General features: G+C 54.5%; 1 protein-coding gene across 1 annotated transcript in view; it reads right to left on the reverse strand.

The window, feature by feature from the left end:
* The window catches only part of DLC1 (DLC1 Rho GTPase activating protein), a 165,207-nt gene extending 139,435 nt beyond the window's left edge, over positions 1-25,772 (reverse strand). Inside the window, exons 1-2 of the mRNA XM_064149330.1 lie at positions 25,070-25,772; positions 9,138-10,245 (exon numbers count right to left, since the gene is read on the reverse strand). Of these exons, the coding sequence (XP_064005400.1) occupies positions 9,138-10,139 (1,002 nt within the window). The 5' untranslated portion in view covers positions 10,140-10,245; positions 25,070-25,772. The remainder of the gene's footprint in view (positions 1-9,137; positions 10,246-25,069) is intronic.
* Positions 25,773-26,978: the final 1,206 nt, after the last annotated feature.

Below are 26,978 nucleotides of genomic sequence, written 5' to 3' on the forward strand. Positions count from 1 at the left end.
GAGTGGCCGTGGCTGGAGGTGTTGAAGCCAAGCCTGGCTGGGGCACTTAGTGCCATGGTCTGGTTGGTTGGGCAGGGCTGGGTGCTAGGCTGGGCTGGCTGAGCTGGGAGCTCTCTTCAACCTACTCTTTCTATGATTCTTAGCAACAGTGTGCAGAGACCAACCTCTTGTGCTCCACTGCTGCAACAGGTTCAGAGATGAGCTGTGACAGAGCCCTGGAGAGGAGCAGGGCTCTGGTTTCCATTTGCCCCAGTGTGCACACAGGCACTCAGCACACACTCACACACATATATATATAAGCTGTATTGCTGCCTGGACTTAATTACTGTTTTTTTAATAGGAGGAAGACTGTCCCTCCAAATCTGAATTCATGACCATTTTAGGCCCTATCCTCCAGAGTCTTGAGCAGATTTTGGCAGCAGAAGCAGCATTGTTTCATCTTGTAAAGCCATACTCAATGCAGCCTATCTGTGGCACAGGCTCCCCTGTCCTTACAAGCCTTGTATGCTGCTGTGGTAGGCCCACCATGGGGGTAGCAAGAGAGAAAGAGAACAACCCATTGCAAGAAACAACAAAATCCATCTCTGGAGGACAGGCTGCAGATGGCTCGAACCTTGCTGTGGTTCAGCCCAGGAGGCAGCTCTCATTGCTTGCTTGCTGTTACCTACCCCGTGGGAACAAGCCAGACAGCCACAGACTCACCCACCCCAGAGTGCCACCACCAAGTGCTCCTCAGCAGCGGCGGCAAGGACTGCAAAGCCTCAGCTCCCAGCACTGGCCACCCTGGGCTGCTGCCCTCTGCCTTCTCCTCGGACACAGCACCACCAACTGCAACCCTCCTTGCTTACAGCACAGCTGATGTCTGCACTGGAGGCTTCTGCTGAAAGAGCTGTGCCAGAGCTGTGGCTTCAAAGGCTCTTTAACACAGGCAGGAGTGCTCCAATAGCGACATTCCAGGTCCCTGCTGTGTGTACTGGGAGCTGTGTCCATGTGTGCCTCTCAGGCCCCTCTGGTGCCACTCAATTGTTAATTCAAAGCGACTGTCCCAGATGAACAGTTCTAGAAAGAATGTCCTTCCTGAAGCTGCTTCTTCAGCCCCTGCAGAAGTGTGCTGTGGATACTGCTGGCAGGCAGGCCAGGAGAGCCTGCCCAATTCCTTCAGTTCCACTTCTCATCTACTACACTTCATGTTTGGTTGATGTGTGCTATGCCCATTCACTTCTCCCAAGAGAGAGTCCCTCAAGAATATGGTCTTAGGCACAGGAGGTGGTGGTGGTTGGGAGTGGTCACTGGTGCACTGAACATCACCGACAACTGGGATAGTCTCTCAAGGGAAGCAGAGCACTCCCCTGCAACTGGGATAGTCTCCCAAGGGAAGTGGTTCATGCTCCTACACTGGACACTTGAAGACTCACCTCGACTGAGTGCTGGGCCAGCTCATCTCAGCCACGCTATCACCAAGAAAGGTAGGACCAGAAAACCCTTGGGGCTCCTTCCAGACTGGCACTTTGGGATTCTGTGATTCAGAGACTACCAGCAGCAAGTAGTGTGAAAGATTCACTTGGAAAACAAACCAACCCAATGAAGTAGTGGTTTTCTTCCAGCCAGTGACCTCAAATCGGGGCAAGAGTAGAAATTTCTGAGTGTAAACTGCATGAATGCCCCTTTGGTGACAGCACAGTGACTGAGCTGTGCATAACCACAGAGCCAAGCAGGTTGGCAGAGACCTCCAAGATCATCCAGTCCAACCTAGCACCCAGCCCTGCCCAACCAACCAGACCATGGCACTAAGTGCCCCAGCCAGGCTTGGCTTCAACACCTCCAGCCACGGCCACTCCACCACCTCCCTGGGCAGCCCATTCCAATGCCAATCACTCTCTCTGCCAGGAACTTCCTCCTTACAGCCAGCCTAGACCTGCCCTGGCACAGCTTCAGCCTCTGTTTCCTTCTTCTGGTGCTGGCTGCCTGGCAGCAGAGCCCAACCCCACCTGGCTACAGCCTCCCTGCAGGCAGCTGCAGGCAGCAATGAGCTCTGCCCTGAGCCTCCTCTGCTGCAGGCTGCACACCCCCAGCTCCCTCAGCCTCTCCTCACAGGGCTCTGCTCCAGGCCCCTCCCCAGCCTTGCTGCCCTTCTCTCCACACCTTCCAGCACCTCAACAGCTCTCTTGAATTGAGGAGGAGCCCACAACTGGACACAGCCTTCAAGGGGTGGCCTGAGCAGTGCTGAGCACAGAGGCAGAAGAACCTCCCTTGTCCTGCTGCCCACACTGCTCCTGAGCCAGCCCAGGATGCCATTGGCTCTGCTGCCCACCTGGGCACTGCTGCCTCCTCTTCAGCTCCTCTCTGCCAGCACCCCCAGCTCCCTCTCTGCCTGCCTGCTTTCAGCCACTCTGGCCCCAGCCTGTAGTGCTGCTTGGGGTTGTTGTGGCCAAAGTGCAGAACCCTGCACAGTCTCATCCCATTGGCCTCTGCCCACCCATCCAGCCTGGCCAGGTCCCTCTGCAGGGCTCTCCTGCTCTCCAACAGCTCCAGAGCTGCTCCTAGCTTGGTGTCATCTGCAAACTCACTGACACTGGACTCAATCCTCTGGTCCAGACCATCAATAAAGATATTGAACAGGACTGTGCCTAGCACTGATTCCTGGGGCACAGCACCAGTGCCAGCTGCCAGCTGGATGTGGCACCATTCACCACCACTCCCTGGGCCCAGCAAATACTTTCATGACCATTTTAGGCAGCTGAGCTCCAGCGAATGCACCACTTGATGTGCAGCAGCCTCTTGCTCTGCAGTCTAGACAGCACTGGCAGCCTTGAAAATTTATTGCTGAAGAGGGTCACAAAAATGTGTCAGAGTGAAATTTGCATAGAGGTTGCAGTGTAGCAGGCTGGCAGCCAGCCCACCCTGCTCTGGCCCTGTTTGAAATACTTTGCACATTGTTTGGAATACATCATCCCTCCGTCCAAACACAAAGGAAGCCTGTGGGAAAGCATTCTTCAGCTTCCCAGATGGAGATAGCACCGATGAGACATGCTTGGGGAGGCTAACGGGGAACACTGCGGGCATGCGACCACAGCAAGAGCAGTGCTTCATGAGCACCACCTCCCACTACCTGCCACAGATAACAGGCACCACCTCAGAGCCTCAGATCCAGCTGCTTGAGTCGGGTCCTGCTTTGGAACCACCTCTTCGCTCTTAGGCAGCACATTCAGGACAAACATTCAGGGCGGCCAGGCGGGGCTCAGGTTTCCTTACAGCCACGGTGCTACTTGTTCAGCCCTTGCCAGAGCTTTCCCCGTGCCCCCAGAACGAAGGCCAGCCCAGGCAGCCTGCAAACCTCGGGGGGAAGCAACTGCGCCTGCCCTCTGCACCACTACTAAAGCCTGCAAACGATGAGAGACCCTGGAATGAGACCAAAGTCAATTCCAATGCCACAAGGCATAAAGCAGATCTTGACAGCGAGCCACTGAGAGAGCCACACACCAAAATTCAGGCAGGCAGCAGAAGGTGCTGTAGGAACAGAGCAGCTGCACTGAGAGCCGCCAGTGCCTTGGCAGCCTCTGGCGTCAGCAGTGGAGCTTTGGGCTCCTACCCCCTGCAGACAGCCCTCAGCATAGTCCACTGTTCCAGAATTTCCAAGGGTCACTACACTCTGATAAAGCAGATTTTCCCCCGTGGTTTGTGGATTGCTCCACTAGAATAGTCTCAAGACGATCATGCTTAAAACAATAGCCAATGAGCAGGCAAACTGCGCTGAGGGAAGGCCTTCCTACATCACATGTGCAGCCCTGCCCTTCAGTACAGCTGGCCCTGAGAACAAGGGACTGCAGAGCTCTTCTCTTCCTCCGGCTGACTCAGCTCAGGTGGTGTAAACTCAAGCCCCTCTGACAAAATTCAGACACAGCAAAATGCACATTTCCATTTCAAATTAAGTTTCCCTGTGCATTGCTGCTGGGTTCATCCACACACTGGGAGGCTGAGCTCCAGGACCTCTCAACTCCTGTGATTCTGTGACATTTCTATCTTCTGTGCTTCTCTTCGCTATCCTGACCCCAGTTGCAATGCAACACTAACAAGAGTGCAGCACTCCTAAGCCTAACTGTGTCTACACATTGCTGCTTAGTGTCATGGAATCAAGTGGGTTGGAAGAGAGCTCCAGGCTCAGCCAGCCCCACCTAGCACCCAGCCCTGCCCAACCAACCAGACCATGGCACTAAGTGCCCCAGCCAGCCTTGGCTGCAACACCTCCAGGCACAGCCACTCCACCACCTCCCTGGGCAGCCCATTCCAATGCCAATCACTCTCTCTGCCAGCAACTTCCTAACAACATCCAGCCTAGACCTGCCCTGGCACAGCTCCAGGCTGTGTCCCCTTGGTCTGTTGCTGGCTGCAATGTAATAGTAATACTAAATCTTGCTACTAGTTATTGCCAAGCATGACTACTTTGCAGTAATCGTTTCGACTGCATCCCCTCCACAGCAGTGTCTGTAGAAACCCGACACGAATAACCACTTCAGGAGACTTAGAGCTACATTTAAACTGCTGTGGAAAAAGAAACAAGCGCTGACCATTCAAACTGTCCCCATTTGATAAAGGCAGGATGGAGGCAAAGGAGAGTCAGAAAGACATCTTTGTGGCAGCTCTGGAGACTTGCTCTCTGCTATTTGAACAGCACTACAATAAGAAAAAGGTCTAAAATCATCTTAGAAAGGCTCAGGCTGGAAGGGAGCTCAGAGCTCATCTCCAACCTCCTCACCATGCCTAGGGTCACTCTCCAAATTCCCAAAGTCTGGAAGCATCCTCGGAACTAATAAGCATTCCATACCTGTGTCCACATCTAGAACATAACAGAACTTTTGGACAACAATATTATACAGAACCTGAAGGGCACTGATGACTAAGAGAGTGTCATGGAACCATCACACAGTGGCTCAGGCTGGAAGGGAGCTCAAAGCTCATGTCCCCCACCCTCCCCCACCATGCCCAGGGACACCTCTCAGCTACACTCAGCTGCTCAAGGCCTCATCCAGCCTGGCCTGCAGCACCCCCAGCAAGGAGGCAGCCACAGCCTCCCTGGGCAACCTGTGCAGACTCTCACCACAGTGCTGGATGTGACTGTTCAGAAGCTGACATCACAGTAAAAAAGAGAAGCCACTGCTGCCATGTGAGTGAAAAGCATTAGGCAGAGTGAGCAGAGATGGCAGGGACAGGACTGCAAGGAAAGCACTTTGGTAACACAGGCAGCTCCTGGGAGTGCTTTGGAAACCTTCCTGCCACCTCCACCAGGTACCTTAGTGAGCAGAGCAGGCAGGGCTGCCAAGGCAGCCACCTCACAAAGGGACACAGGCAGAAGCTCCTGGAAGAGGCTCAGTCTCTAACTCCCCATAAAAAGAACAGGTTTAGCCTTGTCAACCGAGTGAGCTACAGATCTGAACAGAAGAGAGTCAGCCCTCACATCTCATAGAATAAACCAGGCTGGAAGCAACCTCCAAGCTCATCCAGTCCAACCTATCACCCAGCCCTGTCCCATCAACAGCTTCATGGGGAAGCAACACTCAGCCAGCAGATATGGAGGGCAAGGCCTGGTCTGAAGTCAGCAGTTAGAATTGATGGAATAACGAAATAAACGTTACTGGCACAGCACGGAAGATGCACCTGCCTGCTTGGACAGCTCCTGGCTCGTGTGTGTGGGAGACGTGCTGCTCCACAGAGCTGCAGCGCCCCAAGGAGCCTCCTTACACTGCCACCCTCCTGCGAAACGCTGCCTGCGGCTGTCTGCATCTCACCGATTCCTGCTAGGCCCTTAAGCATCCTGTGCTTAACCCGGAGATCTAGGGGAAGAGAGCAGCAATAGCAGAGAGCATTAGGAAACAGCCCTCACCGCTATGCTCTCAGTCCTGCAGGAACGACTTGGAGATAACATCAACTGTTTGGAGCTGCCAAGCTCCTAAGCAGGTCGTCCCAAAAGACGCCAGTAGTAAATACTAAAAGGAAAGCCTTATAAAAGAGAGGGGGAATTTGTGCACTGAAACATTTCCTTCCTTCTCCAATCAGGTCTAAATAAATAGTGTAATGAGGCTGAAGTGCAGCCTGTGAGTGCCTCTGAAGAGAAGCTGCTGAGAATTCATCGCATGTACTCCTCTTGGCTTGACATCTCAGTGAGCCCTGGCTGCAGGAAGGAATGCAGCCCAGCTAACAGACTAGCTCACAGGGCACAGAGCACCAGTGACATTTCCTGAACCAGCCCTTGTGGATCCAGTCTGTGTTTCACTGCACTGGGTGCAGAGGTTTGCCAGTGCTTTAGGAGTATGAGTGCTTTCTATAAGGCTACAGACGCTCATCAAAAGACGACAGGCGACAGGTTGGACTGGATGACCTTGGAGGTCTCCTCTAACCTGGTTGATTCTATGATATCTCCTTAGCAAACCAGAAGTTTCAGATTGGAAGAGAACCCCAAAAGTTTCAGAACTGACATCTAATTTGGATAATCAACCAGTTGGCAGGAGAGGCTGTGGCTGCCTCCTTGCTGGAGGGTGGAGGAGATGAGCTCTGAGCTCCCTTCCAGCCTGAGCCATTGTGTGATGACTCCATGGTACTCTCGTAGTAATCAGTGCCCTCCAGGTTCTGTACACCTATCCTGGCTAGAGAAATTCAGCAGCAGGAGCTGGTGCTGGCCAAAGGTTCTAAACTTGGAGCCCCTAAGGCCTGAACCCTGCATTCACAACAGAGCCACAGTCCCATCTCAGCTGCAGTTTGGAGGCAGCTGATGTGAAAATGAGAGGGAAGATTATGCTCCATGGCCACAATCAAAAACAGCTTAAAAATTGTTAACAAGGAACAGGTGCCCAGGAGAATTCCCTGCCAACAAGAGCAGAATGAGCTCTGCTCAACAGTCCTGAGACTTCTGCTGTCCTAGAAGTGCCTGAGGTTCAACATCTTGCTCCAAGGTGCTGCCTTGAGGTTTGGGTGCTCAAATACCTGAGGCAGTTCTTCTCCACACGCCTTTTCCCATAGCCTGCCCTTTCTGAGCACATCTTGATGTGCAGCTGTAGCTGACACTGAGCACCAGTCAGGCAGTGGTGTGCTTTAGGCAGTAACTGCCCTGTTTGAGCTGCTGAGCTTGAGAAAAGATGGGTTCATATCCCAGCCCCAGCCCCTTAACTCTTCCTGTCTCTGTGAAGCAAACGCTTGGCTTTCACAGATGGGTTCAGTTTCAAGTCTGGGTTTTGGGCTCCACTACACCCCTCCATGTTTTGTTACAATCAGGAAAATGTCTTTCAGGGCCAGGCTGTAAGCACAAGTGTGGTCTTCAATCACAGCTCTTCGGAATGTGACTGCAGCTGAGGCCCACAGTCACAACTGCTCACAGGCTTCAGCGTGCTAAGGCAAACCTGACTGATTTAAAACCCGCCTTGCAAGAGAGCCTACAGTAAGGATGACAAAGGAACTCCTCCAGAAGCTGAACAGGACATGTGGAAATGTGCCAAATGACAGGTGCTGCAGAATATCAACCCAGGGATTGATCAGTGCCCAGATACGGAACAATTCCTCTCCACGTTATCATCAACCTCAGCGGTGGTTATCAATACGCACAGGGCGAGTGGCAGGAGGCTGGAGCCAGGCTCTGCTGGATGATGCCCAGGGACAGCACAAGGAGCAATGGTGGAAGCTGAGGCAGAGGAGGTTTCATGTGAACCTGAGGAGGAATTTTTCCCTGTGAGGGATAATTACCACAGGAAATCTCTACAAGTTGCTCCCTGCTTCTAACCCTATCAGCTGAATGTTAATAACATTGAAGAGCCTGCACACGGAAACTCAGGGTGCTGTTATACAGTCCTTTGGGGGCCTGCATTTGTACTTTAATTAAAGAGCAGCTGAGGTACTACAGCTGATAGGAAAAAAGCCAAACTTCACAAATAATAAAAACCAGACTGACAAAAATCAACCCCAACCAAGCGAAAAAGAACAGGCAAAAGGAGCTGGATGATGTGAAATGAAAAGAGGCAGAAAGAAGTACACAAACACAAATGGTTATTAGCAAGACCAGCTGGGGAAGTCAGGCCATGAGATGAATTCCACAGTAAGCACATCCCCTCCCATTCAGGCCAGCAAAAGTCTTACTGCCAGGGCATCTGCCCATGAAAGCTTGGTAATGATGCTCTTCCTCACCCTGTATAGACACTCAAGCTCTCTGGTGGCTTTAAAAGGACACAACACTGTTTCAAACCCAGCAGTACCTCTTTCTGCAAGAACTTATGAGGCTGAGCTGAAAGCTGAAGAACTGCTGCAAAATTTTCCACTCTTTTTTTCCCTTTAAAAAGTTTTGTTGCACCTTTTCTCTGTTCTCTTTCCACTTTCACTAAATGTTCCAATCCCCTGGACAGAGTTTCCCCAGAGGAAACAGGTCATAGAATTCATAGAATCAGTCAGGGCTGGAAGGGACCACAGGGATCAGCCAGTCCCAACCCCTGCCATGCCCAGGGACACCCTACCCTAGAGCAGGCTGCACACAGCCTCAGCCAGCCTGGCCTCAAACACCTCCAGCCATGGGGCCTCAACCACCTCCCTGGGCAACCCCTGCCAGCCTCTCACCACTCTCCTGCTCAACAACTTCCTCCTCACCTCCAGCCTCACTCTCCACACCTCCACCTTTGCTCCATTCCCCCCACTCCTGACACTCCCTCACAGCCTCAAAAGTCCCTCCCCAGCTTTTTTGGAGCCCCCTTCAGATGCTGGCAGGCCACAAGAAGGTCCCCTGGGAGCCTCCTCTGTTCCAGCCTGCACAGCCCCAACTCTTTCAGGCTGTGCTCCTAGGATGATGACACCTGACAGGAGCAGAAGACCAAAAGCAAGCCCAGAGCCCAGGAGAAGCTCGTTAGCTTGCCTTGCACAAGGTGTGTGAAACAAAAAGAGGAGGCCAGGTGGACCCAAGCAGCCTTCCCAGCTCGCAGCTCGGCCTTTCTCAGACCTGGTGGGAGCTGCCGGCCCTCGGCTCCCGCAGAGATGCGCTTCCCCCGAGGCGTTAGAAGGAGCGCCGGCAGACCACCGGCACCAGGCCGCAGCCCGCCAGGGACCGCACCCGCCCCAGGGCAAGCTGCGGGGGCAGGCTGCGAGCGGGCCCGCAGCCCGGGAGCTCCTACCTTTCTCCTGCGCAGCCTCACCGGGCTGTCCGGGGGCTCCGCGCCGGGCAGAGCGCCGCCTGCATCCCAGTCCCGAACGTCTTCGGCCGAGCCGACCCTCGACAGGCTTTTCTTTTCAGGGGCCGCCTGAGCTTCTGCGACGCCGCCCCCGTCCGGCCCGTTCCCGCCTGCCAGGCAGCCCGGGCCCGGAGCAGAGGCCCTCGGGCCGCCGGCGGAGCGCGGCGCTGGCGGCAGCCGCGGGTCAGCGCTGGGGCGCGCCTGGGCCTCGGCCTCCCTCTGCGCCGGGCCGCGCTCGGCCCGCCCCGGCCCGTCCGCGGCAGCGCTCTGCCGTGCGAGGACCGCGCCGTGCGGCCGCCTCGGCGCCACACCGGGAGAGCCAGGACGAGTTTCCCTCTCGCCGTCCACCGCTGCAGCCAGGCCTCCGGCGCCGCAAAGCCCCAGGCCCTGGCCGGCGCTGCCAGGCGCACCGCCAGCCTCCAGCCCCTGCGGAGGAGCCGTGGCGCAGGCAGGTGCCTCGCCTGTGCCTCCACTCAGTTCGGACGCTTCAGCTGCCTGCCTGCTCTCTGTGGTCAGTGGCACCTGTGGCGAGGAGGCTGCTCCACGGAAACTCTCCTCTTCATCTTGTTCTGTGGCTGCGGCAGCGGCGTGGTGGTAACCAACCCCGTCCAGGCTGAGCGCTGAACGCTTCTCGTCCTCATCGGACGCGTGGACCAGAGTTTCCGTGCTGGCCTCCAGGAAAGCCTCCTCCTCCCCGTGGCTGTCACTGTCGCCCAGCTCCGCGGCGGCGCTGCCCAGGTGCGCGGCGGGGCAGCACTCGGGGAAGGAAGCGCAGTGCTGTCTGCGGCCCGCGCTCGAAGCCGCCTCCCGCTCCATGGCTGCCTGCGGGCCCTCAGCTGGCAGCCCATGGCGACATGCCGCCTGGCGCTGCACGGCCTCCAGCGCCGAGCCCATCCACTGGCTCACATGCTCTTCCCAGCTCTTCTTGCGGAGCGCCGCGGACATGGCACCGCACCTCAGCAGCGGGCTGCAGCGCACCGGCCGCGCCCCGCCGCCGCGCCGGGCATGGCTGCTGGGCACCGGGCCGGGCAGGACGACAGCATGGTGACAGCTGCAAGGAGCAAAACAAGAGAATGGGCTACGGAATCCGCTCTAAATGAGAGACAGAGAGGAAAGAAAGAAAGAAAGACAGACAGAAAGAAAGAGTTAGTTTAAAAAACCGGTAAGCGCAGGCGGAGGCTGCAGGAGCGCAAGGGCAGGGGTGCAGGAGTGCTGTTTCGAGGCTGGGTGCTCCCGTGCGCAGCTGGCAGCATCCATAATCCACTGCCACTTACTGTTTTGCTTCCCTGAAAAGTCTTCAATCTCAAGCAAATAAAAGCAGTGCAAAGCAGCACAGGGACAGGTGAGTAGCTGCACAGCTGACCTGTGGCAATAGCTCTGCCTTCACTCTGCCACTCGTAAGCTGCTAAGATACACTCAGCTGCTCAAGGCCTCATCCAGCCTGGCCTGCAGCACCCCCAGCAAGGAGGCAGCCACAGCCTCCCTGGGCAGCCTGGGACACACTCTCAGCACCCTCACACTCAGCAACTCCTTCCTCAGCTCCACTCTCAGCCTGCTCTGCCTCAGCTCCAAACCATTGCCCCTTGGGCTGTCTCTAGAGCCCCTGATGCAAAGTCCCTCTGCAGCCTTCCTGCAGGCTGCCTTCAGCTCTGGGCAGGCAGCTCTGAGGTGCCCCTGGAGCCTTCTCCCCTGCAGGCTGCACCCCCCCAGCTCCCTGAGGCTGTGCTCACAGCAGAGCTGCTCCAGCCCTTGCAGCATCTTTGTGGCCTCCCCTGGCCTCCCTCCAGCAGTAATGTGTGCTTCTCCTGGGGCGAGCAGCACTGCAGGCAGGATTGGAGGTGAGGTCTGAGCAGAGCCAAGGGGCAGAGTCCCCTCTCCTGCCCTGCTGCTCACACTGCTCACGGTGCAGCCTAGGACAGGAGTTGCCTTCCGGGCTGCAATTCCTCCTTCACTGTTTCACTCTCTTCAGCACAAGCTGTCCTGAAGAGTGCCACAGGGAACCACAGACAAAATCAACTGTTGTGCACTAATGAGAACTACAACCCAGGAAACCCCATTTGAGCCTTTTGTATATTCCTTACCTCAAATACACTCTGGAAAGAATCGAGGGAACCTCTGTCTCCTTTAGGGCCTTCCATCAGGGCAGCTTGTGAGCCATACAGGAGGGAACCCTTATTTACTACTTCCTTCCAGGGCAGCTCAGGAGCCATACCCGTGCTGCTCACCAGAACTGTCTGGGGCCACTGTCTCTGCTCAGCTCTCTCTAGGTGGACATTTGTCGCTGCTGCATTGCACCTCCTCGATGATGGCACTGGAGATGTGTTGATCTTGTGACACTACAGTCACAAAGTAGCCCCGAGGAGACACCTGATATGAATGTATGCATGACAAAACAGAACTGAGAGTTCCCTGTGGCATAACTAAACCTCTGGCCCATAAAGCACTCAAAGGAGCAGAGGCTTCTACCTCTCACTCCCTACGCAAGAACTATCAGCACTCCGCATGGATCTGCTTATTGATTTCAGCAATAAAGCAGACTGAGCAGTGAGTTGGTTCTGGGTGATTTCAGTGCTCTGAGGCAGGCTCTGCTTGCCCCCAGGCCACAAAGCTGCCTCGACAAACGACATGCCCGAAGGCACAACAGCAGCGCCGCAAGCTGCCGCTGCGGCTGAACCTCGCGGAGTGACGCCTTGGCAGGCTGACTCGGGATAGAGCCGTACATGCTCCTGGGTCTAAGCTTCTTTGAGGATGACAAGCTCCAGCGCCCACTCACATTTTCCACCTCTGTGGAGACCGTGCTTGAAAAGAAAATACAGTTGTAGGGGCAGAGAATTCCATGGGCAAGTCATTAGCATGTGGGAGGCTGAGGAAAACGGAAAATCACACAGCGCCACGCCAAAGAAAATGATCTGCTTTCAGAGGCAGAAGGTGGTAGTAAGAAGTTAATACACACCTAAGATCCCCTTTCCTTCCCTGGTCAAATAGGAGAGCAAGTATTCAGATACAAAGTCTGACTGCTTGGTATGTTTGCAGTGCACGTTCAGTCCTAATCTGGCCGTGTTCCCTATTTATCCTCTCCTACTACTCCTAAGTGCACACAGTCCACAATTACCACAGAGCCTTTTGCTGATGGGCCCTAAGCAGTTGAATCAGTTTTACAAGGCCACTGTGTTTTGTTTTGACCTCTGAGAAGAAGCAGGTTCACTAAAAAGGGCTTTAATGGTTTCTGCTGCCCTCATTGCTGTCTGCAACTACCTGAAGGGAGGCTGCAGCCAGCTGGGGTTGGGCTCTCCCAGGCACCCAGCAACAGAACAAGGGGCACAGCCTCAAGCTGTGCCAGGGCAGGTCTAGGCTGGATGTGAGGAGGAAGTTGTTGGCAGAGAGAGTGATTGGCATTGGAATGGGCTGCCTAGGGGGGTGGTGGAGTGGCTGTGCCTGGAGGTGTTGAAGCCAAGCCTGGCTGGGGCACTTAGTGCCATGGTCTGGTTGTTTGGGCAGGGCTGGGTGCTAGGTTGGGCTGGCTGAGCTTGGAGCTCTCTTCCAACCTGCTTGGTTCTATGATACTATGGTTTAGTTAATGAGAAGGGTTAGATGATAGGTTGGACTCAATGATCCTAGAGGTCTTTTCCAACCTGGTTAATTCTGTGACTCAGTGAGCACTGCCTGGAGTTGCCCCGAGGGTAACTCACTTGAAGTTTCCCTGCTCTCTTTCCCTACTAGGACAGGAGCTCCACATCTGCTTCACAAGAGTCGAACCCTGTTGCTGCAGCCACAGAGGGGAGTTTCTGACAAGGTTGAAGAAAGCAGCCCAGTGACCTTACGTGTGCAAAGCCTCCTGCCCTGGCTGGCCCCTCCAGCTGAGGCTCAGACTGCTGGTGCTGTGCAGGAGGGAGCCCCTGAAAGAGTTAAGGGCTGCCCGGTAGTGCGGCCGCTGCGGAGCGCAGCCGGAGGAGAACAGATCCTGCACTGTTTGGCCGTTTCTTGGATGGGAAGAGTTATATTTCATGGGGGATGAAAAACAAACAAATTTTCCTTCAGGAACCCTTCTGTTTCACTTGCACCATCACCAGTGTTGGCTGCCTCAGAGGCTGCAGAAAAAAGTGATCAGACAGGAGAGCATCAAATCCTGTGCCTGGAATGCAAGGCAAATAAATACTCCGCAAGGGCACTCTCGTTGTTGTCTAAAATATGGGCTGATGTTAGCACTGAGCATGACAAACGTAGGTTACATGTGCCCCCCTCTCCAGGCAGCCTCAGCTCTTTATCCCTCAGATGCCCTCATTCCCATGGCACATGCAGGAGTCCCTGCTTTGGTGGATGCTTCCTTCTTTTCCCCTCCACTCCTCAGAGTCTGCCTGATCTGCCACGGTTCAGCTCAGCAGTGCTTTTCCTGCTGGAATTGCTTGACAGTTAGAGGCCAGCCAGGAACTTGCATCTCTCTTCTCCCTCTCTGTTCAGGGTAACCTTTTTCCTTTGCACTCACATGCAGGCACATTAGCTGTGCTTGGAGGATTCACTGCTCCAGACCTTTGAATTAGTCCTACAATGGCTCAGGCTGGAAGGAAGCTCAGAGCTCATCTCCTCCACCCTCCCCACCATGCCCAGGGACACCTCTCAGCTACACTCAGCTGCTCAAGGCCTCATCCAGCCTGGCCTGCAGCACCCCCAGCAAGGAGGCAGACACAGCCTCCCTGGGCAGCCTGGGACACACTCTCAGTACCCTCACACTGAACAGCTTCTTCCTCAGCTCCACTCCAACCCTGCTCTGCCTCAGCTTCAAATCATCCCCCCTTGGCCTATTGCTAGACACCTTGAAGAGATTCCTAACTGTGCTCCTTTCTTTGCCAGAGAACAAAGTGCCTTGCCACCTGGCAGAGGAAGAGGCTTTTCTCTCCATCACTGCTTTTCTGCTCTTGCTCAGTTTTTCCTTGACAGGCAGCATATTTGGTCCTCTGAGAAACAGCCCTCCCAGTTTGCTTGTACTCATCACCAAGGGAAGATGCACCCCTTTCTGCCCCTTTTTCCCTTTCCATCCCTTTCTCCCTTTCCATCTCTTTCTCCCATTCCATCCCTTTCTCCCTTTCCATCATTACTATACCACAACTACAGACCTTTCTGTCTGCTGTTCCAGAGTTTTAAATCAGGCAGATGAACTCCTCCCAGCCTGTGGAAATGTTTTGCAGGTTGAGAAGATCTCTTCTCCTGACCCAAGCACCTTCCATGCTGCTCCCATCCAGGCTCATATTTTGCTTTGATATGTTTGAATGGTGCAAAGGTTAGCACTGCTTAACAGCACTGACTTTCTGAAGAGTAAAACTTGGAAACAAAACATGAGTGATAAACACTTCTGGAGAAATCTTACAGTTCCTGGCTGTGAGGTGAGGAATATTGATTGGCCACATTCATGGGGACAGAGTGGCTGAGAGCAGCCAGGCAGAGAGGGCCCTGGGGGTGCTGGCAGAGAGGAGCTGCAGAGGAGGCAGCAGTGTGGGCAGCAGGACAGGGGAGGTTCTTCTGCCCCTGTGCTCAGCACTGCTCAGGACACCCCTGGAGTGCTGTGTCCAGTTCTGGACTACTCCAAGAGAGATGCTGAGGTGCTGGAAGGTGTTGAGAGAAGGGCAGCAAGGCTGGGGAGGGGCCTGGAGCACAGCCCTGTGAGGAGAGGCTGAGGGAGCTGGGGGTGTGCAGCCTGCAGCAGAGGAGGCTCAGGGCAGAGCTCATTGCTGTCTGCAGCTGCCTGCAGGGAGGCTGTAGCCAGGTGGGGTTGGGCTCTGCTGCCAGGCAGCCAGCAACAGAAGAAGGGGACAGAGTCTGAAGCTGTGCCAGGGCAGGTCTAGGCTGGATGTGAGGAGGAAGTTGTTGGCAGAGAGAGTGATTGGCATTGGAATGGGCTGCCCAGGGAGGTGGTGGAGTGGCTGTGGCTGGAGGTGTTGCAGCCAAGCCTGGCTGGGGCACTTAGTGCCATGGTCTGGTTGGTTGGGCAGGGCTGGGTGCTAGGCTGGGCTGGCTGAGCTTGGAGCTCTCTGCCAACCTGCTGGATTCTATGACTCTAAGACAGCCGCAGTACCTACAGCTGGCATGTCCTGGAAGCTGCACAAGATGCAGCAGGAGCTAGAGTGAAAATGGCAAGAAGAGAAAGGAGACTTTCCTGAGTGCCTGTGGCTTATCCAGACCTGTCTAAGACCAATCTCCCCTTCAGGGGAGCAAGACTGGCTGTGAAGGCCTCCCAGTTACAGAAGTGGGGAGGCAGAGGCACACAGGCAGGGCTCTGTGCTCCTCCATCTGCTCACTCAACCTTCCAGGACAGGAGCAGAGACCACTCTGCTTTTCCTAGAGCAGAAGAAAGGGATCCAAAGGAGTGCAGAACTGCTCAACAGCAGCTGCCACTACACAGGGTGGGACACTGAACCTCATGGCAATAGGATGGGAAGGCTACGGCAAGAGCAGGCACGGACAGGGCAGGGCCATGTAGGAGGACACCTCAGTGGCATGCTCAGGTGGGCAAGGTGAGGACACCCACGTGTGACATCTCTGCTGCCCCCCAGACCCAGCACGCTGCCAGCTGACTGCACCGCGCACCACTCCCTCTGTGCTGCAACTAGAACGTCTCTGGGAGGGAGAACGCCGCAGAGAACGCTGGAGAGTTTGCTCAGTGCAAGTGGCAGGAGAGTGCCAGAGAGGGCAGGCGGCACAGCCCCTGACCTCCTGCCAGCGGGGTTCAGCTGCTGCTAATAGAATCATAGAATCATAGAATCATAGAATCAACCAGGTTGGAAGAGACCTCAAAGATCATCCAGTCCAACCTATCACCCAGCCCTAGCCAGTCAACTAGACCATGGCACTGAGTGCCTCATCCAGTCTTTTCTTGAAGACCCCCAGGGACGGTGCCTCCACCACCTCCCTGGGCAGCCCATTCCAATGGGAAATCACTCTCTCTGTGAAAAACTTCTTCCTAACATCCAGCCTATACCTACCCTGGCACAACTTGAGACTGTGTCCCCTTGTTCTATTGCTGGTTACCTGGGAGAAGAGGCCAACCCCCACCTGGCTACAATGTCCCTTCAGGTAGTTGTAGACAGTAATAAGATCACCCCTGAGCCTCCTCTGCTCCAGGCTAAACAGGCCCAGTTCTCTCAACCTCTCCTCATAGGATTTGTGTTCCAGGCCCCTCACCAGCTTCGTTGCCCTTCTCTGGACATGTTCCAGCACCTCAACATCTTTCTTGAATTGAGGGGCCCAGAACTGGACACAGTACCCAAGGTGTGGCCTGACCAGTGCTGAGTACAGGGGAAGAATAACCTCCCTTGTCCTGCTGGCCACACTGTTCCTGATGCAGGCCAGGATGCCATTGGCTCTCTTGGCCACCTGGGCACACTGCTGGCTCATCTTCAGCTTACTATCTATCAGTACCCCCAGGTCCCTTTCCTCCTGGCTGCTCTCCAGCCACTCAGTCCCCAGCTGCAAGAACTGCAGGCGCAGCTCCAGCTGCTGAACTCGCAGGAGATAAGAGCCTGGCTCCTCACATTTTCCACATAGCAGGTATGTGTAGGCAGCAGAGATCAAGGGGAAATCTTTATTTTGTTATCATTATTTTATCTTGGCTGGTCTGTGACCCCAGTCAGCAAACTTTGTTTAAGGAAGTCTGAGGGAAAAGGGTCTGTTTCCTATAAACTCATCTCTTGTCTTCCTTCCCTGGCTCCCGTGACCCCACAGCAAGCCCTGAGACAGCATGCTGTTTACAAATAGCTGCAGATAAAACATAAGCCTCCGGGCTTCTCTCCACCAGCCATGTGAAAGTACCTCCTGCCTCAAAAGCTACAAATCCTGGCTGGGCAGAGCCCCCCTTGGGGGCTGCTGAAGTGCAGGCTCTGCGACTGCAGTGTCCATTTCCCAGCCTGGCCAGCGCAGAGGGGCAGAGTGCTGCAGCTCAGTGTCCTGGGACACAAGCATGGCAGCAGCTCTTTTAGGGCCATGGTTCTACCATGGCCAGTACACTGTGTCCTGAAGCTCCACATCTGCAGCTGCCTCAACACCTCCAGGGATGGTGACTCCCTGGGCAGCCTGTTCCAGCCCCTCCCCACTCTCACTAAAGAAGTTTCTCCTCATGTCCAACCTAACCCTGCCCTGGCACAGCTCAAACCCAGTGCCTCTCCAGCACTGGGCTCTGCTCACAGGTAACTGGAGACAGAACAAGGGGGAATGGCCTCAAGCTGAGGCTGGGGAGGTTTAGATTGAACATGAGGGAAAAGCTTTTTCACAGAGTGGTTGGAGTCTGGAATGAGCTGCCCGGGGAGGTGGTCCAGTCACCCACCCTGGATGCGTTTTAAGGTCATTTGGATGTGGTGCTTGGGGCTGTGGTTTAAGGTGAATCTTGCAGAGCAGGGTTCTAGGTTGGGCTTGGTGCTCCTGAGGGGCTTTGCCAGCCTGCATGTGTCTGTGATTCTGTGCTCTCATCCTATCTGGTTACTTGAGAGAAGAGGCCAACAGCAGCCTCCCCCTAGCCTCCTCTCAGGTAGCTGTAGGCAGCAGTAAGACCTCACCTCAGCCTCCTCCATTCTGCAGGCTTTTCAAGACAAAAAGCATTAAAGCTTAAATGCACAACAAGAAAGGGGAGATTGTAACTCCTCTCTTAGTTCATGCTCTGTTTCCTGGTGGATGTTCATTGTGAGAAGCAGTGCTGGCAGTGGGGAGCACAGGGCACTGAGGGGCACAGCCTGTCTCCTAGTGGGAGCTGCTGGCACCTGCGAGCAGTCAGTACTGACTTTGGTAACTCAGGCTCTGCTGCAACTACCCACGTGGAAACTCTGCAGAGATGCAATGCTCTGGTTATACAGAGCCAGAGAGGGGGAGCTCCTGGAGGTATTTATATTACAGTCTTAGGTGGATAAGAGGGAATGATCCATTACTGTATTGAGGATTACTGAAAGCCATAGGCTAAGCTCCTGGAGATACTTTAAAGCAACAACTGCAAGGCCCAGAAGTTTTCTAGAAGACTCAGGGAACCCTACAGTGGCTCAGGCTGGAAGGGAGCTCAGAGCTCAGCCCCTCCACCCTCCACGCCATGCCCAGGGACACCTCTCAGCTACACTCAGCTGCTCAAGGCCTCATCCAGCCTGGCCTGCAGCACCCCCAGCAAGGAGGCAGCCACAGCCTCCCTGGGCAGCCTGGGACACACTCTCAGCACCCTCACACTCAGCAACTCTTTCCTCAGCTCCACTCTCAGCCTGCTCTGCCTCAGCTCCAAACCATTGCCCCTTGGGCTGTCTCTAGAGCCCCTGCTGCAAAGTCCCTCTGCAGCCTTCCTGCAGGCTGCCTTCAGCTCTGGGCAGGCAGCTCTGAGGTGCCCCTGGAGCCTTCTCCCCTGCAGGCTGCACCCCCCCAGCTCCCTGAGGCTGTGCTCACAGCAGAGCTGCTCCAGCCCTTGCAGCATCTTTGTGGCCTCCTCTGGCCTCCCTCCAGCAGCTCTGTGCCCTCCTTCTGCTGGGGCCAGCAGCCCTGGAGGCAGGTGAGGTCTGAGCTGATCAGAACAGAGCCAAGGGACAGAATCCCCTCTCCTGCCCTGCTGCCCACACTGCTCTGGCTGCAGCCACCACACAGCTGCCTGCTGGCTGCATGAGGGCACTGCTGGCTCCTGGGCAGCTGCTCAGCACCCAACACCCCCAAGGCTCTTTCTTCAGAGCTGTTCCCTTGCACCCAGCCTGGATTTGTGCCTTGGACTGGTCTGACCCAGCTGCAGGACCTTGCCCTGTGACCTGTTGAGCCTCTTGCAGTTGGCACTGGCTCACTTCTCAAGCCTGTCAGGCTGGGTCTGGGTGCCAGCCCTGCCTCCAGGTGAGTCACACACACCAGCACACACCAGCAACCTGCTGAGGCTGCCTGAATGCCAGCAAAGGTGTGCAAGAGCACTGGAGGCAGGACAGATCCCCGGGATCGCTCAGACACAGTGCCTCGGGCTGGTGAGTGTTCCCTTTCCCACGGGGCTCAGTTCCCCTGCGCCCTTACGGAGCTCTTCTCTTTTCTCTGCCGTGCACTTTGCGTGTGCCGGAGATGCTCCCTGCAGTTACTGCCGGTGGAAAGGCTCAGGCTGCTCAGGCTGGTGACAGCCTTTCTTGGAACGACGTTTCAGTGCTCTAACTTGTGTGCTGCCACCCAGCAGCGTTCAGTGACCTCCACAGCCCCGCGCTCCAGTCGCTCGTTCAGAGCCATCTGAAGCCCTGCTTGTCTTGTGGAAGCATTACTGGCGCCTGAGAGCTGAGCCCAGACCTTGTCACTGCCCTTAGTCTGTTGTTGGAACACACAGGCAGTGTGGAGCTGCTTTCCTTCCTGTTCCTGCTGGAGAAGCCTCTGTGTCAGCAGTGCTCAGCAGCACACAAGAAGGGCTTTTGCCTGCAGTCCAGGCCTGGTTACTGTGGGGTTAGCTTGGGTGCATTTGTGTTTGGTTCATTTCCACTGCTGAGCCGCTCAGCTCAGCTCAGCCCAGCCCAGCCTCTTCCTCAAGGATGAGGAAGGGGAAATGACAAGATGTGACCTGATCCACAGTTATCCAGGCTTACTGAAGACTTACACTGCTTACACCCAATTTAAGTGGCAAACCAAACTTGATTTTCAATATCCAGCTTTGTACTTCTGCACTGCTTTGCACTGGTAAACAGTCAGGAAGCCAGGGGGATTGTGCCCCTTGGCTCTGCTCAGACCTCACCTCCAATCCTGCCTCCAGGGCTGCTGGCCCCAGCAGAAGGAGGACACAGAGCTGCTCCCTCAAGTATTTATAGTACTATGTTACCTGACTGTAATTGTGCTCATGACATACTAGCATATGAATGAGCAGCATCAAATTCTTGTTAGCTGTTAGGATGATTCAGCACCTTCCCCACAGCAGCATTCCAGAGTGACAACAGCCACAGGATCTAGAGCTGCCCACCAGAAAGAATCACAGAACCAAGCAGGTTGGGAGACAGCTCCAAGCTCAGCCAGCCCAGCCTAGCACCCAGCCCTGCCCGACCAACCACACCATGGCACTAAGTGCCCCAGCCAGGCTTGGCTGCAACACCTCCAGGCACGGCCACTCCACCACCCCCCTGGGCAGCCCATTCCAATGCCAATCACTCTCTCTGCCAGGAACTTCCTCCTCACATCCAGCCTAGACCTGCCCTGGCACAGCTTCAGACTCTGTCCCCTTCTTCTGTTGCTGGCTGCCTGGCAGCAGAGCCCAGCCCCAGCTGGCTGCAGACTGTTCCACAAGGAGTGGCAAGCCAAGAGATGTGCCTGGTATTTTTCAACCTGAATTTTGATTTCTCCCCCAAATTACATATATATATATAATTGTCTTTTTCCCCTCTAGGAAGAAGAAATCCCACTTCTAACCAAATCCAGTGACAAACCACATTTGCTACCTGCAGGAGGTCTGTGTGGCAAGGATGTAGCTCATCCAGCTTGTGTTCCTGATGCCCTTTGGGCGTTCCCAGTGTGGGGTTTCCATTTAAAGGCAAGTTGCTGGTGCTCACTATGGGCATGAGCTGAGGTACTGTGGGCACTGGCTTTTGGCAAGCAGTGCACTCACAGAACAGCTGGGGACATGTTTACATTCCTGCTGCACAATAGGACCAAAAAGTACTTTGGATGTTATTATGGACAGCACAGGCTCCCAGAGTGGCTCAGGCTGGAAGGGAGCTCAGAGCTCATCTGCCCCAACCTCCCCACCATGCCCAGGGACACCTCTCAGCTACACTCAGCTGCTCAAGGCCTCATCCAGCCTGGTCTGTAGCACCCCCAGCAAGGAGGCAGCCACAGCCTCCCTGGGCAGCCTGGGACACACTCTCAGCACCCTCACACTCAACAACTCCTTCCTAAGATGGTAGAAGCACTGAAGACTGAGAGGTAACAGGCACTCAAGGGATTTAATGCAAAGCCACTGGATTTTCACAGTATCACAGTATCACACAGTATCATCAGGGTTGGAAGAGACCTCACAGATCATCAAGTCCAACCCTTTACCACAGAGCTCAAGGCCAGACCATGGCACCAAGTGCCACGTCCAGTCCTGCCTTGAACAGCTCCAGGGACGGTGCCTCCACCACCTCCCTGGGCAGCCCATTCCAGTGCCAATCACTCTCTCTGCCAACAACTTCCTCCTCACATCCAGCCTAGACCTGCCCTGGCACAGCTCCAGGCTGTGTCTCCTTCTTCTGTCCCTGGCTGCCAGGCAGCAGAGCCCAACCCCACCTGGCTACAGCCTCCCTGCAGGCAGCTGCAGGCAGCAATGAGCTCTGCCCTGAGCCTCCTCTGCTGCAGGCTGCACACCCCCAGCTCCCTCAGCCTCTCCTCACAGGGCTGTGCTCCAGGCCCTCCCCAGCCTTGCTGCCCTTCTCTCCACACCTTCCAGCACCTCAACATCTCTCTGCAATTCAGGAGCCCACAACTGGACACAGTACTCCAGGGGTGGCCTGAGCAGTGCTGAGCACAGGGGCACAAGAACCTCCCTTGTCCTGCTGCCCACACTGCTCCTGAGCCAGCCCAGGATGCCATTGGCTCTGCTGCCCACCTGGGCACTGCTGCCTCCTCTTCAGCTCCTCTCTGCCAGCACCCCCAGGGCCCTCTCTGCCTGGCTGCTCTCCGTCTGTGCGTGCAGCCAGGCTGAAGCCCTTGCTGAGCATTCACACTGATCACCATCTCTGGAGAGACTAAACTGCAGTGGCCAAGGTCTCAGCAAGCTGCTGACACTGAGTGAGGGCTGGACCAGAGATCATCTGCAGAGGCTCTTTCCATCATTATCCATCCCTTCTCCGACTGCTGTTTCAGGTGCTCTGAGCCCTCTGCTGCTTGGTTTCTGTCTCTTTGCCTCTTTCTCTTGCAGGAGGCAGAGAACAGCAACATAACAATGCCTTTTAATTTGTTCTCCAGACAACCACAGAAAATGGAACCAGATGACTTAAAAGGCAAAACAGTACAGAATACTGTGCAATATGTCTCCTTTCTGAGAACTAAGAAAATGGTAGCTCCTCTGCCTCCTCCTGCTACTGGTCCTCAGGGAAGAGTTTTGTCAGAGCAGGGATGTTTCAGCCCCAGCATTCATGCTCAGAGCAACAGTAAAGCAGAATGTGAAATACAGCTTAACACGTCTGCTAATTGCACAGAATGCAGCCCACAGTTAACTTCTGAGGCAGACAAAGAAGCCACAGTGGCATCCTCCTCTTGATCCTTAGCTTGAAAGCTGGTTTGAAGCTCAGCAGTTTAAAGAAGGAATTTGTAGAGACCCTCCTGATTCTTCACAGCCTGCTCAGGCCTCAGCCCCTCTCCTTGCTTCTCGTTTTCTTTTGGAGCAAGTCCATCTTGCTTTGTGTTACAGACGTCTCCCCGGGGCAAGCACAAGCACACAAACTGCTTTTGCTCGAGTGGTCTGCTTATTGAACCTCCTACTGAAATCAGCAGGGATGAGGTTCCACAGAAAGCAAGTTTAGAAGCAGATAAAGTTCTGGCAAGGGAAAGTGAAGCGACCGATTCCTGACACACAGACAGAGCCATCTGCATCCCTTCTTCTCAGGGCTGCAGGCACACTGGGTGCTTAGTTGTCTGAAGGAGCCACCTGATGGAACCATTTGGGCTATTTTCCACAGCTTTAACTTTTCTGAAGGAACAGAGGCCAACACTTCAGTGGGTCATTTCCTATGCAATTAAACATTCCTTCTCAGCGTTGGGTTGGGTTTTCATAGAATCACAGAACCAAGCAGGCTGGAAGAGAGCTCCAAGCTCAGCCAGCCCAACCTAGCACCCAGCCCTGCCCAACCAACCAGACCATGGCACTAAGTGCCCCAGCCAGGCTTGGCTGCAACACCTCCAGCCACAGCCACTCCACCACCTCCCTGGGCAGCCCATTCCAGTGCCAATCACTCTCTCTGCCAAGAACAGAGAGTTTTTTTGTTTGGTTCGGGTTTGGTTTGGGGCTTTTGGTTTAGTTTTGACAGAAAGCTTCCTGTGAATGAGTTTTCTTGAATAGAAGCATCTTACAGACCAAAGCCAGGCTGGCATAACTGCGACGTTGGACTAAGCAGAAGCAGGAGCTGCCCAGCGATTTGCCCTCCGGAGGTCTCAGTCCACTTTCCCCATCCATCTCTGCTGCATTTTCCTGCTGTCTGCAAGCATCTCCGCAGAGCAATGAGGGAACACTGACTGGTTTCTGCTCTGCTGTGCCTCACAGCTCAGCTGCCAGGTGTTCTCCCCTGGCAGTGAAAGGCAGCCCCTGCAAGGAATAGATTCTGTTGTTGGCTGGTTTCTGTTCAGGTGAGTCCTGGCTTGTACTGAGTGCGTTCAAACGTCCTTGCAGGGGCAAGCACGGGGACAGGGCTGAGGAAAAGCCACGAATGTGAAACACTTTGAGACATCAACGTTGCAGCAGGGATTTCAGAGGAGTGACTCAGCGACGCAGGCACTCAGCTGGCTCTCAGCTCCTCGCTCCCACCACCACCCACCCCAGCTCTGGCAGTGCAGGGCACCGAGGCGCAGCAGGCACGGCCCTAGGCAAGGGAGCGTTCGGGACCACATTCACCCTGGGATATACTCAGGGCGATCCGTTGCCTACCAGCTGATGTCTGTACACTTCACACCCAAGCCCTCCACAACCCAGAGCAGTTCTGCCCACCATGAACAGCTTCTTCCACCTGAATGGCAGTAAAGAGACCAATCCTCGATGTATCGGAGCGGAGCTATTTTAATCTGTTCTGAAGCCCTGACTGGTCCTTCACGTCCTTTCATGCCACAAAATCATCCTGGTTCTCACCAAACCTCTACAAACCAATCCCTCAGTAATTACACACTTAAAATCTTATGAAAATAAGTGAAGAGATGACTCCTGCTTAGTTACCAATGTGGCCACGGACTTACTCAGAGCCTTAAGGATGCACGTAACAAGGAAAAGGATCTCTGCTGTTACTTGCAAGCTGCAACTGTCCCCTTAGGTTTTGAGGAACAAAGGCTGCTGCAGAGCTGGCCATAAAAAAACGCTTCTTGGTGTCCATAACAATTCCATAACTACAGCCCTCCTTTATGTGAAGCATCAGCAGCTCTGCTCACGCACCAGTTAAAGGCAGCCTCCCAGATCTCCCCTCCACCACCACCTCCTTACCAGCAGACCCCTGTTATTTTAATAGCCAGATGTTTGCCAGGTTAAGAAGTAGGCTGAGCAAGGGCATGGCTGTGCACTGGGAGCTGTGGGAGCAGGCTGAGCAAGGGCATGGCTGTGCACTGGGAGCTGCGGGCAGCTGGCATTTACTGGGTCTTGCTCTGCCTCTCCCAGGCGCCAGCAGAGCACAGCCTGAGCTGCGTGTCTAATCAGAAGTGACTAAATATAACCTAATTTAGCTAATGCCAAGAAGCAAACCTTGGCCTCTCTGATTTAGGGGGCACACACTGAGGACTCTGTTGTCAGCTATCCCACAAACTCCATCTAGGGCTGAGAAAGGGCTTGAGAGCAAGTCCAGCAGAGGCATAACTGATATGTCTGCCTAAAACACTCCTCACCATCATCACTGCTGGAAGAGAGGGAAGGGAAGAGAAAAGAAGGTGGGGGGGAAGGGAACAAACCATAGCCCTAAATGCCCTCTCTGTTGGCAAAGGAGGTGACAGAAGCAAGCCTCCTCACCCCAGCTTTGCTCTTTAGTGCCCAGTAAAGACATGCAAGCGAGATCGCGCGGCTCCAGTGCTGCAGGAGTGCAAACAGGCAGAAGTGCAGCATATCAAGCATATTTCTAGAAGCAGGAAGGAAAATGCACAAGAACAACAATAGTTTGTTTTTTACATATAGCTCTGGCACGCTTTGCCAAGCAGAGCTGGCACAGCCTGCAGCTCAACGTACGCCTTGAATGAGCAGAGTATTTCTTTACCTCCGGTTTTAGTGCTGAGATCCTGAAGGCAGAAAGCTCCAATGCTGCATCCTGCTTCTTTCTCTTTTTGGTTTTCCTTTTCCTTCCTTTTCTTTTGAGGTTTGGTTTTCGGTTTGTTTGGGGTTTTTTTTTGATAGTTTAAAGTACAGAAAGATTCCAAGGCAGCCTTAAGCAGACGAAGAGAATATGGAGTAGAGAGTTGACCTCCCTAAAACCTTTGGTCGATAAAAGGAGAAAAATAAAACCAAAGGCAATGAATCACATGAAAAGAAGGAGCAAACAAACAAACAAAAGAGCCCAGTGCCAGTCAGCTCCTGCTAGCACAAAAGTCGAGAGTGCTGCAGTGAGCTCGTGGCTCTATTCCGAGCAGTTTTGCTCCATGTGTGACTCGAACAAAAACACCCTCTGCAGCTGGAGGGAGCCGGAGCTAAGCACAAGCCTGTCAAGCTTTTCCCAGTGACTTCTGTCTACTAAATTCAGACTGATGTTTTGTGAAAGGGGCCTCAACAACCAGGCCCAGATTGCCTGAAAAGTATTTCCTGCCTTTGAGGGAGAGGGAGAGAGAGACAGCGGAGCCTGCCCGCGGAGCCTGCGCCAGGGAGCGGGCGTGCGGGGCCGGGAGGGCGGCGCAGCCGCCGAGCCCCAGCGTTCCGGGGCACCCAGCGCAGCTCTGCTGGGCTCCTGCTGTCAAGCGGCAAGCTGCGCTACGGCTACAGGCTGCAAAGGGCTTTTCAAACCCCCCCTCCTGCTTTTGCCTTTACTTTTCTTTCCCTTTGGGAAAGTCTTTTCTGGGCTCTGCTGCCCGAGCCAAGGCAGCAGCGCTCCAGAACAACAGAGAACCTCTCCGAACCGCCCGGGCTGTGGCGCCAGGTAGCGATGGCCCGGCAGCGTTAAGCCACTGCGCTGCCAGAGGCTGTGATGCCATGGTGAGCAGCGAGCACACTGGCTCAGGTACACACCATTTACGCGCGGGGGCTAAGGCAGTGGCCGTCCCGCTGCGCGAAGGCAGCTGAGCGGAGGAAGCTAGGCGCAGGCAGAGTGCAGGCAGTGCAATAGGCTGCTTTGCCTCTGCTGAGAATCCTCCAGAGTCACACAAATCCAGCTCTGCAAAAGCAAACGGACAGCCTCCATCTTGATCATATTAGTGTTTTGCTGACATAAACCACTTGTAACTCCTCCGTTCCAGCTTGACAGGGTGCCTGAATCACGTCTCCGGAGTAACCCACAGCATCTACATCCTCTGCTCTCTACCAATTTCGTGAATGTCATCTGTTTATCTTTTCTGCTTTCTCCTGCCTCCTCTGAATGACTTCCTCTTAGCTGCTCCAGCCTGAGATCCCCATTTGGTTTTGATTAAAAGCAGACGGAGAGCTGCGCGGAGGGCGGAGTGCAAGCTCATGGAAATGCCTGCCCTGGCTTTAATTAGGGGATCTACTCCCAATAAATGGTAGCTGCTCAGACACCAAATTCCACTGACAAGCACAGGCAGACACCATCTTTGCTCACTGCTCTCCTACTTGAGGGGAGCAACTTACTCCCTTTTGATTCTGCTTAGTTCAGTGTGATGGTAGGGACCTGAATGATTTCTGCTCTACAGACCTGCGCTGCTTTGAGGCCAACTGGCATATCTGAATGAGAAAAGTCAGATGAGAGGCTGTGAAGAGGAAACAGTGGTGAGGGCTGCTGCACTCACAGGCCAGCTGAGATGGGTAAAAGCAAGGGCACAAACATAGATAAGAGTCTGTGTGTCTCTGTCAGAGTCAATGGCTGTGCTTTTCTCCCTGGGCTTCTGCTGTGTAACTAATCCTTCTGCTTCTACCCCCCGTTGCCAATCCTCCAAACTCACCTTGCACCTAAGGCAGACTCTGGGGTAAGGTAGAGGGGAGGAAAGAAGGTGGAAGGGTGGTTG

The sequence above is a fragment of the Pogoniulus pusillus genome, chromosome 9, assembly GCF_015220805.1.
Source record: "Pogoniulus pusillus isolate bPogPus1 chromosome 9, bPogPus1.pri, whole genome shotgun sequence".
NCBI lineage: Eukaryota > Metazoa > Chordata > Aves > Piciformes > Lybiidae > Pogoniulus > Pogoniulus pusillus.